At 37.8% G+C, this 16,474-nt stretch overlaps 1 protein-coding gene across 7 annotated transcripts in view; it reads right to left on the bottom strand.

The window, feature by feature from the left end:
* Nucleotides 1-770: 770 nt before the first annotated feature.
* Nucleotides 771-16,474, bottom strand: part of PI4K2B (phosphatidylinositol 4-kinase type 2 beta) — a 32,792-nt gene continuing 17,088 nt past the window's right edge. For 3 of the 7 annotated variants that reach the window (XM_054508981.2, XM_045881376.2, XM_045881379.3), the window contains exons 8-10: nucleotides 13,913-14,046; nucleotides 13,287-13,346; nucleotides 4,405-6,834 (exon numbers count right to left, since the gene is read on the bottom strand). In XM_054508981.2, coding sequence (XP_054364956.1) covers nucleotides 6,661-6,834; nucleotides 13,287-13,346; nucleotides 13,913-14,046 — 368 coding nt within the window. In that variant the 3' untranslated portion in view covers nucleotides 4,405-6,660. Of the gene's footprint in view, nucleotides 4,240-4,404; nucleotides 6,835-8,485; nucleotides 10,045-13,286; nucleotides 13,347-13,912; nucleotides 14,047-16,474 lie in introns of those variants that run through there. The other 4 variants (XR_006791849.3, XR_010409323.1, XR_010409324.1 and 1 more) reach the window with 4 other exon arrangements.

Genomic DNA, 16,474 nt, shown 5'->3' with positions numbered 1-16,474 from the left:
TTTTCCCACTCTTTCCGCAAGCCTCCGTAGTTTCAGAAGCCTGAACTGTCAGGTGGGAACTGTGTAACAGAGCCGAGGAGCAGCCAGGCTTCTCGGAGTCAAAGGAAAAATGAACACCTCTTTGTATACAGAGTAGACTCGCCTCTTCTTTTTGATTTCACATGCTTTCAATTTTTAGGTCTAAAAAACCCACAGGCAGAAGTACAGCCATCGACGGCCACGTGAGCATTTCACTGGCTGGAACTTGGCGTCAGGATTTGAAACAAATACCTTTTGAGATGTCATTTAGTTTCTCAGAGGATCAGGTTTGGAGAAATCGCTTACTTTTATCCAGTGACCTCGGGTGCCTTTCCCTCTCACACACCACGGAGAGCTTGAAGATAGCCTTTTGATTCCAAATCTGTGGCCAATGCTCCAGGAAAGATGTTTTTCAAATCCATATATTTGCACATGCACATACGCTCTTTATGCAATAATCCAAACCCATAAACACAGAAATAGCCTTATTTCATCATCTAAAGCCGAAAATCCAAAAATGCCATTAATGCATACAGGCAGATGCTTGGATAGAAACCCAATCCATAACTATCAGAATTTTTTTTAAGATTTTATGTATTTATTTGACACACAGAGAGAGAAAGCACACAAGCAGAGGAGAGGCAGAGGGAGAGGGAGAAGCAGGATCCAAGCTGAGCAGGGAGCCCGACGTGGGGCTCGATCCCAGGACCCAGAGATCATGACCTGAGCTGAAGGCAGCTGCTTAACCAACTGAGCCACCCAGGCGCCGCTAACTACCAGAATTTTTCACACTTTTCACAAAATGTGTCTTAAATGTCCTTGTTACAAACCTCTGAAGTTACCATTAGCTTGTGTATTTTACATGTGGCGAGAAAGCTGGTTTGGGAGATTTGCAAGTTCTGTCCAAGGACACAGAGCTAATAAGGGGCAGAACCAGGACTTAAATACAGGTCTATTCCAATTTAAAATTCTTAGTCAAAAGAGAATCGTGGCAGACTTTCCATTTATTGAAGATACGCAACATTAGAACATAAGTAAGTTTACAGTATTTTGAAATGACAAAAGTCAAATCTATTGCATTACTTGGTGTTAGAATAAAAACTCTAAAGGTTAGGATTTACTTTCTCAAAAAACTCTCTACATGGATTTTGAAACAGGCTAAAAACTTACTGAATAAAATGATTCTGATTAATAATGCAGTTTGCTTAGATAAATTCATTTTTGTTATGTACTTACACTGTTCAGTCCATGAGCCCACTTAATATTTAGGGATCTTCCTATGAAAAGCACCGAGTAAATAGCAAAATAGCTCACAGCAAGGAATGAAAGCTCACAGAAGTGAAATACAGCTTTGTTGTAAGTTATGAATTTTATTCTTGAGATTTTAGGCTTAATGAATATCAATCATGACAATATTCTTTTGATATTGTGACAGATTAGTACATTTGCTTGATGAAAACCAACTCATCTTTATCATCTCTTTATCAAAAGAGAGCTAACTTAGAAAAAGTCATTGATAAAGAAGATGGGACAAAAATTAAGTTTTCAAAGAAATGGGCGGGGGGAATCTAACCACCCTCTACACAGACAAGATGATTTGATTTGTGACCAGAATTCCTACCGCCATAGCTCTCTGGCTCCTTTGGGACTTCCTCCCCTACCATGATGAATTCTTCAATAAAAATGAGATCTCTTTTATCTAACTCTTGATGTAAATGCAGTATGAAATGTGCAGAGTCATCTATGAAATATTCTTGTCAAAAATGTTTAACCTGAACTGAGTCAAGCTTTCAGATCTCACCTCCAGTTTATAGAAAATGTAGGGAATAGAAGATCAAGCTAAACAGTAAGAGGAAATAATTACACAAATTCAGAAGGGAGGATGTTCCAAAAGTTACTGTTGTGGGGAAAGTGAAAGAACTGTTCTAGATTAGAAGATGGAACAAACAAATGCAATGAGTAAAACTTGATTGGATCCCAACTCAAGGAAATCTGTTTCCTTGTTTCATTTCTTAATTTCTGATCCTCCTGCCTTTTGCCTCTTTCCTGCCTTGACTGCGCTGGTTATAGGCTCTCCAGTACAATATTGAGCAAGAGCAACGAAAGCAGGCATCCTTACCACGTAACCCATCTCTGAGGGAAAGTACAGAAGGCAGAATAATAGCGCCCCCGAAATGCCCATGTCCTGCTCTCCAGAACTTGTGAACATGTTGTATGGCCAAGGGAGGTTAACGTTGCTGATGGAATTAAGGTTGTGTATCAGCAGGCCTTAAAATAGGGAGAAAACCGGGGCACCTGGGTGGCTCAACCATTTAGCGTCTGCCTTCGGCTCAGGTCATGATCCCAGGGTCCTGGGTTCAAGTCCCGCATCGGGCTCCCTGCTCAGCGGGAAGCCTGCTTCTCCCTCTCCCACTCCCCCTGCTTGTGTTGCCTCTCTCGCTGTCTCTGTCAAAAAATAAATAAAAATTAAAAAAAAAATAGGGAGAAAACCTAGGTCATCTGGGTGGACCCAATGTAATCACAAGGGTCCTTAAAAATGCAGGATGGATGCAGAAGTCAGTGTCAGAGCTATGTGATGGGAAAAGCATTCAACCTCTTGTCGCTGGCTTTGTAGATGGAAGAGGGCTTCAAGTCAAGGAATGTGTGAGGCCTCTAGAAACCGGCAATGGTAGGAAAACAGACTCTGCCCTAGAGCCTCCAGAAAGGAATGCGGTCCTGCTCACCCCGTGATTCTAGCCCCGTGAAACCTGCATCAGACTTCAAACCTGCAGAACTTTTAACATAACGGATCTGTAACTAAATCTGTAAACTAAAGTTTCTGGCCATTTATTACAGCAGCAATAGAAAACTAACACAGATCCTTGAGACTTTCCAACAGTATGATGTTTGCCATAGGGTTTTTGTGGATTTGTTGTCTGTTTGCTCTTGTATTCCTTCCAGTTTATTTCTGAAGTGTATTTTTAACTCTCATATTTGCTCTGAGCCCTGTCAGCTCTCATTTTATTTCCTCCTGTTGCTTGCTATCTAATCTGAGCTTTTCCAATATTGATGTTACAGCCTTCTTTCTTAAGCTTCTATCATTCCTTGAATTTCTTCATAATTTTTAAAAATATTAGATCACAGATTTCCTCTGCTTTGCAAATGTTTTTGGGTATCTTTGCTTTCTGTGGGTATGTTATACAGGTCGTTATCCTTCTCTTAGAGCACAGTGTAAGATGTGGGTTGTGTTTAAGTGAGAAGAATTTCCCTGTCTTTTTAGAAGATTCCTGTGTAGGAGGTGAGGTGGGCCAGAATAGTTTCCTAATTTTGTGGTTCGAGGCTTCTCTCTGCTGCAGTTACTACGCAGGGTTGGAGAACATGGTTTTCTGTGTATCGCGTTAGTACTTTCCATATTCGGTCTCCTTGGGTCCCCTCTTCCACCCGTGTCCGAACCTTCTCTCCTTTACCTGTTCCCGCGCAGTCCTTCCTTTGCCAATGTGTGCTCCACACCCATCATTTCCCTCAGGCCAGGCCCACGTGCTCCCCGGGGCTACTTCTGAGAACTCTGCAGACCAGGTCGCCCTAGCACTCTCGTACCTTTCTGCGGGCTCCTATTCCCAGCTGCCAGCCGAATGCTCAACAGACCTGTCCGTTTCCCCACCACTAGTCCCCTTACTTTGCTTCTGCTCACTTCTCTAAAACCTCTGTTCCCCTGTGATCTTACTGCTATTGATGGTTTTAGCCCAAACTGCTCAATTCTGGGATTCACAGGGTTACTTACCACCTAATTTTAGTGAAGATGGTGTCACGGTGTTTTCTTCTTTTGCTATAACATAGCACCTGGGGGTTTGGGGAGATTATAAAACCACCTGCTGTTGCTACCATGGCGCCTCCTAAAAGTGATTTTTTATTTTTAAATGATTTGTATTTTTCTATTATAATGCCCAGAATAGGGCAGACTATGCTACAGCAACACATAAATTCCAGACTTCCGTGACTCAACACAAGCACTTGTTTCTTGCTCACGTCAGTCGGCACGCTCTCCTGGTGGTTCCCTAAGCCGTGGCCGACAGGCCCCGGCCGCGTGCATTCCGTGAATTCTTTGTATATATGCCAACAGGAAGAGAAGAGGTGGTCAATCATGGCCACTGCAGGTGAAGGCAGTGAGTTTTACTGCCAGATCCAGAAGTCACGTCAATCACTCGTCCCGTGTCATTGGCCCTGGACGAACTGCAACAGAGGCTGGGCAGAGGTAGAGCAACACTTTGTCAGTCTTTGCCACAACCCTGTACCGTTGCCCAAGCACCTGGGAGAAAAGACGGACTATCAAACGTAAGACCCTGCCTAGCTCTTCATGCGTCTGTAAGAGGGTTTCGGATGTAATGTGATTAAAGAACACTCGCTATCTGTTTTTAATAAGGCTTTAATTCCATCAGTACAGAACTTTAAATAAAAAAATTGTGACTCAAACTGTTTTCAAGTCTGCAAAAAACCTTCCACAGGTTTTCCACAGCCTCCAACTGCTGACAAATTCGGAGGAGAATAAGAAAGCATATAATTAAACAAAAGTAAAATGTCTCCAATTATAAAGGTTCCAGTTACATACGGCTTTTAGAATTTTAAAGAATTAAACTATACCACTAACATACGAGGGAAATGGTGGTTTGGCATCATTCATAAACATAAATGTGTTCACAAATATTCTAAATATTCAATATATGTACTTCAGGAGAACCGTGACCTTAAGCAATGATTAGTCTACCAAGTTTGACACTATAAATATACTCATTGAAAAAAATTAACACAATATTTAAATAAGAATCAAGTTCATGAAAATTTACAAAATATAACCAATGTACTCTGACTTATGATCATATCTTAAATATTTCAACTTTACTCTTCTAGCCTGATGAGGCCATTTAAAAAATAGTTCCACACTATTTTTAACTTCAGGATATAAAACAGTAGGAATTTACTAAGTTTTCCATTATAAAAATTAATATAGCAATTCTCAAAATACTAAAAAAACCATTTTATGAAAGCAGTACTCACATCGTAACAACTTATTTCTTTAAGAACACATCTTCAAAAGGCACATTTTAATCACTAGTATTTATCTGAAGATGGTAGTTGAGTTTTGAATTTCCAGTCAGTTTCCCATGCTCTCAGCATAAAGACGGCAGGAGGTCGGGAGAGGCAGGGGACCACGGTGTCTAGGGGGCGTGTACTGAGACAGCAGTGTTCTTATTCGCCATATCCACAGAGACCAGGAGAAAGAGGTGAAGGAAGGGGGATCTGCAGACCTGTCTTCTGTCCTAATTTAACCTTCATGAAATATTTTTTACATGAAAATATTTAATTAAAAAAAAAATCACAAGACAGAAAGCTAAAAAACCAAAAGGCCCAGAACTCAAACTGCCAGTTTAGTTTGAGTGGTAATGTTACTTGTTTGGGGCCTGAAGAAAAGAATGAAGCTTCTGGTTCCTTGTAATCAAATCTTTGGACTGGGCTCGTCTCAATTTAAATCACTTGGTAAGTTAAAGGTGCTGTTACAAAGTCCTAGGATGTCTGGTATACTGATTTTCAAAATCAAATTATAAATGACTTTACGGTTATCTTTGTCATGTTCCCCGTTAGTTAGGGCTGATATTTTAAAGTTGACTGTTAATTAAACTAACACTGGTAATTTCAAGTACCCTACAATATGACTTATTTTTAAGGACTTACGCCCTAGAACCCCAAAATGCAATCCAATATACACTTTGAGGTATGGTTTACTTTTCAGTGAAGTTAATACCAACTGAACTACTAAAGTGAGTAAGATCAGTACTCTAAAGTACTAACTCATTAAGTAACTGATCCCATGCAAGAAACAAAAGGAACTTTTAATGCTATTTTGGAATTTCAAAATATTGGAGATCTGCCTTAATTTCATGTTAGTCCCCTCCAGTCTCAGTTGAGTGTTTCCATTTTTTTTTTTTTTAAAGAAGGGGGAATATCTTTAGATTTGTTTCCTTACTATAACAAAATAATTGAGCAAAAATATTCTGAAGTACAGAAAATAAAATGGTCACTTTTTACTCAACCAAAATATAACTTTCTGGTCCCTAACAATGGTCACTTTAGGGACTTATTCAAGTTCTAAAACAGCAGCTTTTTCAATTAAGGCAACATTGCTCTATTCTTACCTGTTTTTCTATTAACCACTTATTAAAGTCTGTAAGAGCAGTTTCACCCTCGAAGGCCTTTTATAATGTAAGAAGAGTGAACATGAACATCCTTCTCAATGTTTAAAAAGAATATTAAAAGTTATTCAAAGTCAACAAATGCCTTATTTTTCTACTTGGAATTCCAAAGTAGTTACAGTCATTTCAGAACGTATAAACTATGAAATTACCTTTTAAACTAACATCAACAACATAAAATACAATTTTTCTACAAAAATACAATATAGAAGATTTATCACTGCTTCCCTGAAATAGAAATTTAATATTTGGACCAAAAAAAACTGTAAACTTTTGATTACATTCAAAAGATAACCTTTTAAAAAGACTTACATTATTTGAGGTTTTGGCAATGGGAGCTCTGAACAGCAGATTTGCATTACTGTATTGTTTTAACGACATTGTGCCAAACGGTTTGTTTCTTTTACTCTTACATCTGCTACCAGGAGGAAAAGAATGGCTTCCTGCAGTGGACAGTCTGGGTGAACGCACTGCTCAGATGGACGATCCGACCCTGACTTCCACCCTGACTGCGCTCCACGAGCACACACGGCATCTGCACCAGCTGCACAGGACTCTTCCCGTCTTTCAGTGCCTGGGTAAGATTTAAGATCTGTGCGAAGAAGAGATATTTTCACTAGTTCAAGTAAGATAAAAAACCTTCCCTCAGTTCACTGACATGATTTTAACCATTTATTCGTAACTACAATTTTTATTTCATCCATTTATGCCCAACAGACCGAGTAAAGTAAATGGCTCCACACTCTCCATTTGACATAGAAGCTAAACGAAGACTGGTCTAAGTTGTCTGCTTGTTCCATAATTTGGCTATTGTTGATAGTGCTGCTATAAGCATCAGGGGGCATGTAACTCTTCAAATCAGTATTTTTGTATTCTTTGTGTAAATTCCTATTAGTGCAATTGCTGGGTCGTAGGGTAGTCCTATTTTTAACTTTTTGAGGAACCTCCGTACTGTTTTCCAGAGTGGCTGCACCAGCTTGCATTCCCACCAGCAGTGTACGGAAGGAGCCCAAATGGCCACCACTGATGAATGGGTAAAGAAGATGTGGAATATATATATATATATATATATATATATATATATATATATATATATAAAATATACAATGGATTATTACTCAGCCACAAGAAAAAATGAAATTTGCCATTTTCAATGATGTGGATGGAGCTAGAGAGTATTACACTAAGCAAAATAAGTCAGAGAAAGATAAATACCATATGATTTCACTCATATGTGGAATTCATGAAACAAAACAATCATAGGGGAAAAAAAGAGAGAGGCAAACCAAGAAACAGACTCTTAACTATAGAGAACTGATAGTTACCAGAGGGGAAGTGGGTGGGGGGACGAGGGAAATAGGGGATGGGATTAAAGAGGGCACTTGTGATGAGCACCAAGTGTTGTATGGAAGTGTTGAATCACTCAATCGTATACCTGAAACAAATATTACACTGTATGTTAGCTGGAATTTAATAAAAACTTAAAAAAAAAAAGTCTGCTTTTAACTACATACTTGCCTTATCCACTCATCCAACAAAAAAATTATTGCATGCCTACTACGTGCTAGGCTCTAAGTGCTGGGGCTACAACAGGAAAAAACCAAACAAAACCCCTGCTTCCATGAGGCTTACATTTTAGCAGGGGGAGGAGTCACGAAGCATGAATCAGTAAATTATACCAAGTATATTACAGGGTAAAAGTGTGATGGGAAAGCATGAGGCAAGGCCAGGGGGTTAAAGATTTAGGGAAGGTAGCCATTTAAAATAAAGTTTCATTTAAGAGTTTACTCTTAAATAGAAAAGATAAAACTAAGAAGAATAAAATATATTACATTCCATGTTTAAACATACTCTCAGAATTGCTACTTGACCACATAAATAAGGTTATGAAACTCAATGCATAGCTTACTCTACTCTGTTCAGATAAAATAAAATTTTAATAATTCATTTTCTTTTTTTCCTGCATATCAGGTAAAAAACTCCCTTTGTTATGTACTTTAGAAACAAAGATGTCTCCTTCAGGTATTTGAAAATATTTAATATACAGATAATATATATTTTAATGGTTCTTGTAAAGATTATTTAATAGTGATAGCATAAAGGTTTCAACATAAAGCCATACTAATAAATAAAATTCAAATACTGTGGATAGTATAAAAGTGGACAGTTTAGATCCTAGAAAATCTGAAGTATTTAACACCTCAGGGAAATAAATCTTTACTAGCTACAGTAGTTTTACTCACTGTATTTAGGATCCCTTTTAAGTTCTTCCCTTAAAATCTTCTAGGCTGGCTATACTTGGATAACAAGACACAAAGAATTCATGAAATTCACATTTATAAGCATTGTTTTTATCATGAAAATAAATGTGGGCACATTTATTAGTTTCTTCTTCTGGTTAGTTTCTTCTTCTGGTTTTAAAAATTCTATTCTAAAAATGTTAGTCTAAACACACTAATTTAAGTAATATCTAATATTTTCCTGACTCTAAAGACATGACTGTTGTAGAGAATCTGGAAAATAGAATTGTATAAAGAAAATGAAAGTCATTCTACAAGCTTAACAATTTTTAAATATATAATAGCAAAAATTACTCAATCCTAAAACTATCCTAAATATTAATGTTTCTTTGAAAGTTGAGAAGACACTTGATGATCTTGGATTTACTTATTAAAGAAACATCTATGGTGCATGCACTGTGTTGGGGCAGAGAGAAGACTGAACAGGAGAAAAAAACCCATATGAGCCCTTAAAGTACACACATTCTAGAAACAAACAGCCATACGAACAAATAACTAGAATAAAAAGCAATGAACACTTTAACAACAGTGGACCTATGCCCTGACTTAAAATCTGACCCCCTCTCCTAGATATCACCCATTTTTTTCATTTCTGAAAGAACAAATATATTATTATATATTTAAATCAGAGAAGACTATTTTTAGAAATAGACTAAGCACTGCAGGCAAGGAGAAACACTCTAGTCTCCATCGATGCCACATTTGAGAACTGGGTAGGGATGCGATGGTTAGGCCAAAGGCAGATGATATAAACTCACAGACTTCCACATACAGACTTTGCTCTCCTTTAGACTGGTTCACTGGTCCTCAAATTTTAGTGGGTATAAGAATTACTGCACTATGTAAAACCACACCTATTTTCTGGTTGATTTTAAGTGATAGTAAGCAATAGTAATATGCCCAACATGCTGTTTTAACATCGGATTTTTGAGTCAAGGCTGACACCAGTGTATTTCCAGGGAGTGCTGCAGAAAACATAACTCTGAGCCTAGGAAGACAGGGCTGGAGCTTGAAGGAAAACCATCCTCCAGAGGAAGAAGAAAAGGCAACTGAGGAGTGGTAAGAAGGCACATGAGGGCGCCACTGGGAAATGGGAAACGGGAGGGAAGGATGGCTAGGAGTGGCCAGGCTTAGGGGAAGCCACCACTGCCCAGAGATAAGGCAGGTGCATGGGATGGATGCAGGAGGAGTGGCAAAGGTCCCGTGGCCTGTGCTCTAAGTCGGCACTGGAACCAATGCACACCCAGGAGTCAGGGAGTGATCAGATGTGCTTTTAGAGAGATGGTTCTGGACTACTGTGAAAGACAGGAGAAGAGGTCAGGATACCACTTACAAGATCATTAAATCCAGAGAAGAGATGGGAAGGGTCGCAGGCAGAGGCAATGCCTAAATGCAGCTGATGTGCCAGACGAAGAGCTCCTTATTTTACAGACTTAACATGTTACTTAACCCCGTTGAGCCAAGTTTCCTCCACATAAAACGCAGAGAACTATGGAGAGCTGCTGTAAGGATAAGTGATACCAAACATCACAGGGGTAAAGTACTCAGGAGCTACTCAAGTGTTCGTTTTCTTTTCTTCAACATCAATTATTACTGAATCTGCAAGTGAGCTTCTGGTTTAAAAGTCACTGAATAGGTGTTCACTGTGTATTCCTAGGGCAGTTTTATTTATTATTTCTGCCATTTTTTCAGACCACATGTAAAATACATTTCACATAAATATGTCCCGAAGTCCAGTGTTCCCAACAGGCACAGTAATAGTAATACGCCCGGCAGAGATAGAACACAAAATGAATGACCTTAGACTCTTAACGACAGAGAACCAACTGAGGGTTGATGGAGGGATGTGGGTGGGGAATGGGCTAGATGGGTGATGGGTATGAAGGTGCACACTTGTGACGAGCACTGGGTGTTGTCTGTCAGTGATGAATCACCACACTCTATTTCTGAAACTAATATTGCACTACATATTAACTAACTAGAATTTAAATAAAAACTTGAAACATAAAAAATAATAAAACAAAATGAACGATCTTACTGACCCTGATCATGACCTACTGTATTTTTTTTTCTTAAAGATTTTATTTATTTATTTGACAGAGAGAGAGAGAGAGAACAAGTAGGCAGAGAGGCAGGCAGAGGGAGAGGGAGAAGCAGGCTCCCCGCCGAGCAGGGAGCCCGGTGCGGGGCTCGATCCCAGGACCCTGGGACCATGACCCGAGCCGAAGGCAGCGGCTTAACCGACTGAACCACCCAGGTGGCTCCATGACCTACTGTATTTAAAGTAACATTCAAAATCTTTAACTTTAATAAACATTACCAGTCCCAGACTTAAAAAAAAAAAAAAAAAAAAGCCTTCATATAAGTTCTTAGTTCCAGTCCACATCTTTATGAGAAGAATTAGAACATGTCACTGATTATGTGTGCAAAACTAAAAACTTAGTCCTAGTTTATAGGGCAAAAGATTTGGTTGTACCAAAGCACAAATCTGAAGTTAAGTGGAAAACTGGAGGGCAAAGAGGTTTAAAGAAAATTATAAACAATAGAAATAAAATAAGTATTTTGACTTATTTAAGGAACCAGCTGAATAATGATTTTGTTGCTGGGAACATAGGTTGCTGTTATTTGTTTTTGTCTGTTAGGCTTCTGTTTCAAAACACTGATTTACTTTAGGACATAAAATACTATCTAACTTTTCAAACAAACTTTTTTTAAAAAACAGTTAAAACCAAAAAGCTATATACATATAATCATGTACATGGTCAGGGTACCTTATTCTTTTTGGCTATCAGAAAGACAAAACCAAATTAAAATTTTAAAAAACCAAAACAAAATCAAATTAAAACATATAGCCAAGGTATCATTTTATCTTTTTCTTTCCCCAGATCTTGAGCTTGTCATTTTTACATATTATACACATTTGTGTAATACCTTAACTCATTTGTGAATGAGACAGGACATGAATAAATAAACTTAAAATAGCAGGTAGCCTCTGGTCTAGCTTTGCGACAGACCTCAGAACTGGAATGCCCCCATATCTTGTCAGACAAGCATTTTAAAATTTATATTTAAATTCCTCAGGTACTGGCTTTAATCTATAATTAAAGCTGACACAATTATTTACAGCTTTTCCTTAAAAAGAATTCCTAAGATATATCTTTAGGGATAAGAGAATTCTTGAAGATGGAGCATACTGATAAATCAATTTTGTTTCAAGCGAAAGGGTCAACTTAGGGGATAATTATCTATGCCAGAAAACTTAGCTCAACTATAGTTTGGGATGGTAACACTCTTCAACATAATTATAACCACCGATCACTTGAGCCCTTCATACCTGCCTGAATTACCTCACTCACCTCCCTGCAAGGCTCCCTGGCTTCAGCCGCCTCTTCTGCTGAGCAAATCTACACCTCACTGTCCAGCCTCACCTTCTGCAGTGATCCTTAATCTTTGGGTTACAGACTCCTTTTGCTGACATAAAAATCCTATTGCCTGTCCCCCACCCTAAAATGCACATATAAACAGAATTTAGCAGAAGTTCAGGGAGTTCACAAAAGCAATCCAGGAGGTGTCCTCTCTAGAAATATTGTCTCATCACACAACATTTCTGAATGGTAGTCTCTCACGGCTCTAATCCCTTCCACATGGAATCTGTATTCTGGCACTTACGGCCTCCAAGATCTGGCTATAGCCTACTTCTCCAGCCATTTCGCTTACTATTTAAAACTTATGATTCCAGCAAAGGACTGCATACATACAATGGAGCACAGAGAGGTGTATGAAGTAATAATCCATCTCTTTTCCCTGACTCCTGGCCTTGTCATCACAGCACATGCTCCAGGAAAGAAGGAACTGGGTTTTGCTCATGGTTTTATTTCAATCACTAGAACACTTTCTGCCACTAGTTCTGTCAATGAATGTTTGGTGAATGAATGATTTTCTAATTTAATTATATATATTTGTTAAAATTATATAATGTATTAGTACAAAAACTAGACTTCTTTGCCCCAGGTATGCATGCAGCAAACAGCTACCTTAAATTAAATGTGTACTTTAGGAAGAAAAAGTTAATTAGTAAGTCACTAAAAGACAATGTTTACAGTAATTTATTTGTTTACAATATTTACAAAATTATTTACATTAATTTATTTTCATGTCAAGTCTTCCTTTTGGAATCTAAATACTACTAATAGAGTGGAAGGACCAGACATTATCGGTAGGTCAGCCAGCCTACAGGTCCACACCAGCAGACCTAACACCTTATATCCCTAAGTAAAGGAGGTAAGGAGGGACAGGACTGAGTTACAATCAGTACTTTTATGCCTCAATCAGTGCTCAACCTTGGTGATGTGATGATTCACTGACTGCTCCAGGAAAGGCCAAACACGTTCTATGAGAAAGACAATCAACAGGCAACGGAACTTGGTATTGAAACATCCAAGCAAGTAGATTTGAGGAGGAAAAAAAAATATAGTAACACTCGGGAAAACAGTTATCAAAATGAGGACAAAGAATTCACAGGAGGGGAAACTGGCTAACAAACAATAAACAAAAAGGTAAAAAAATATCTAATTTAGAACACAAGGAAAGCCGCTACTGAAATCCACTTCATTTTTAATCACATGAGCTATTTTGGTTCAGCATAAAAGAACTGCCTCTTTGGGTCACCATGGAGAAAAAAGTTAACAACTGTTTCAAAGAGATTTTTTTCTTAATGAACAAGATCATAAAAAGGTTAACTTACCTGACCCCTCATCACAGACATCTGACTTTCAAAAGTGGCTTTGTTAAATCTTCTGTCAGTCTTTCATGGGACAGAAAAAACCCCCACATTATTATAATTCCAAAAATCAAGATCTTTGAAACAAATATTTCAAAAGAAATGTACTCTTCAACTTAGCACGTAAGGCCATTTTGAAGCCTTCCTAATAGATAAAATAATGTTTAAAGAGTATTTTTCCTTGATTTATTTTTGGATGCCTCTAGAATGACAAGAATAGTTTATTTATACTCCAACTGGTTCCAAAAGGATTTAAAATGACCTTCCAGCCAATGGGTTTAGGCTTTTTTGAGAGGATTCAATCTTAGCAGCTCACCAAGCATTTATTATAAATTATAGGGTACTTCTGTAAAAAATCAACTTTTGAAGAAAACAACTTGTGAAGTTTTAATACAACCTCACGTCAGAGAACACTCATAATCAGTGTAACTTCACAAATTTATGCTCCTGTAAGGTAAAACTGTTAATTCCTTTTTAAGTCAGGTTCTACTGCAAGTAGTGATACCAGAAGCAGTAAATTGCAAATTAGCTCTATTAAGAAAATCTCCTCTAAGATTTATTTCATTTTCCGCAATTAACTAAAAATTTACCTTAAAAAGTTCATGAAGATCTTCACATAAATCTTGCACAAAGTTCATGTCAGAAATATATGGTAGAATTAAGTTTCTTATTTCTTCAGAAAAAGGAACTTTTGCTTGAGGAAGCCAAGCCCAGTGAAATGGATCTAACAAAAGAGAGAGAGAGAGAGAAAGAAGTTATCAGAGAATGATCATCCCGATTCCAAGTTTGGTTGGTTAATTTAGACGGTAAAGCACAATCACTTCTTAGTCTTTTGGCTAAGATCAAGTGTGGATGGTAAAGCACAGGGAGGTATTACTGGAACTAATTAATTAGGTTCCTGAGTTTTAAATAGTAAAGGGTAAGAATTTCAATAATGAGTCTATCTCAAACAGCCCTACATCAAAAATATATCTGAATCTCTGGTTCCTGAGTTTGGAAATTATGGGACACCTATAATTTATTCACAGCCCCAGATCAAATACCATGGCTGACGTTTCCCTGCCCTCTTACTCACAAATCATCAGGAATTGACCACTTGCATACGCACGTAAACATATGATGTTCCAAAATTTTAAGTCATTACTAGGTAAATAGGTAAGTGGCTTTAAGGGATCAAAGATCCATTACTCCAGGCTAATTCTAGTTTTCTCCTAAGAAGACCGTTAAATATATGCAGTACTAGGATTAGAAAGATTTGTAAAGCAGTAGAATCCTCTAGAGAGGGTGCATATTCAGATTCCTGCAAGAAAGTGTAAGGCTTGTAACAATATGATCAACCACAAAACCACTGTGGGTTCATATGATGACAACCTCCAGCTTTGATGGCTCCTACCACTTAGAAAGCCCTAAGGAAAAAAATCTATATCTACAGTCATTCCTTCTTACTTCTCTTTTACTATATCCTTGTACACTGTGGGAAGTACACTGTCCATTCCTCTGGCCCACATCTCCCTGAAGCTATATCCAATTTCCTTTTCCCTGACCAATCACATAAAAGCCCTTTTCCAAGCCTGCTTTTACTTCCAATCCCTATCCCTCAATTTCTATTGTCACCATTCAAATTCTCTCATTTAGGGGCACCTGGGTGGCTTAGTTGGTTGAGCATCTGACTTGCGATTTCAGCGCAGGTCATGACCTCAGGGTTGTGGGATTAAGCCATGCATCAGGCTCTGCACTCAGCGCAGAGTCGGCTTTCCCTTTCCCTCTGCCCCTCCCCTGCTCAAGTGCACTCTTTCCTTAAATAAAAAACAAAACAAACAAAAAACCTCTCTCCCCTAAGACCACCAGTCATTTCATAAGAGTCTCTCCAAAGGCCCATTTGTTCTCATGCTACTTATCAAGTAGTACTGTTCTTGATCATCTCCCTCTGTAAAATTCTCTGTGTGGCTTTGGAAATACTACTCTCTCAAAGTGTACCTTCTATCTTTTAAGCCACTTCTCTTGTTTGCTGGCTTTTCCTCTCGTCTTCAATGCCACCATTCCCCCTTTCTCTCCTTCATTTGCTAAGCATTCATGAAACATTTACTGAGTATTTGTGTATCTCATATTGTCCTAGTGATGGTATTTGTTCACCATGACCTCCCTGGGCAGTAACCACTACCACAGCTTCCACTACCACGGTGACAATTTAAAAACTATATCCTCAATATCAATTCCTTATTTAAGTTCCAGATCCTTAATTCTCATCTGCATACTTGGCAAAATTTCCCAGATGTATTGTAGGCACCGTAAACTTAACACTTTTAAAATACGATTTGCATATAAATTCCAAACTATCAGAGGAAAAAAAACAATGAAACAAAGACATCTTAAGTCAGTTCAACAAAAGATAGGAAAGGGAAAAAAAAAACAACTGGAATTTATGGTCGATAGAAAAAACCAAGATGGCAGGAAAAGTTCAAACACATCAGTAATTTATTGAGACTTTAACTAGAGTTGAGTATACCTATTAAAAGAATCTCAGATTGGGTAAAAAAAATATCCAGTTAGGTGTTGTTTATAAGTCATATACTTAAAACAAAATGATGGAAGTAAAAAATAAAAGTATAGAATAATACCAGGTAAATGCTAATAAAAAGAAATGAGGTGTAGCAATGTAACAACAGATAAAATAAGAAAAGTAAAAAACACTGAGGGATAAAGTGGGATATATTTCACACTAATAAAAGAACAAGCCACCAGCAAGATAAAATGCTGAGCCTTTATGTATGTGAATACACAGCAAAAAACGTATAGAAATGCAATAAGAAATTGCCAGAGTCAATCACAGTGAACTTCAACTCTTCAAAAATTAACAGATCAAAAAAAATTATGATTTGACTAACAACTCACAAACTTTAATTAATAGACAGATGCAGAACTTTGTGTTCAAACACATTCTTTTCAAGTGCCTTCAAACTGGCCATCTTCAAGATTATAAAGGAATTATTAACAAATTTCAAAGAGAATTCACGCAGCTGCATTCACAGATCACAAAGCAATAAAACTTGAAAATGAAAATGGCGATTCTTTTTTTTTTAATTAATTGACATAGAAAATCTAAAACCAAACAAAATCTTCCTAAGTTACTCCCACCAAAGGGTAAGTCTCAC

This window comes from Mirounga angustirostris, unplaced genomic scaffold, assembly GCF_029215605.1.
Source record: "Mirounga angustirostris isolate CCGP_5_RB_7025 unplaced genomic scaffold, mMirAng1.0.hap1 SCAF_2, whole genome shotgun sequence".
NCBI lineage: Eukaryota > Metazoa > Chordata > Mammalia > Carnivora > Phocidae > Mirounga > Mirounga angustirostris.
The sequence above is the reverse complement of the archived record's forward strand: the minus strand, read 5'-3'. Positions and strand labels throughout refer to the sequence as shown.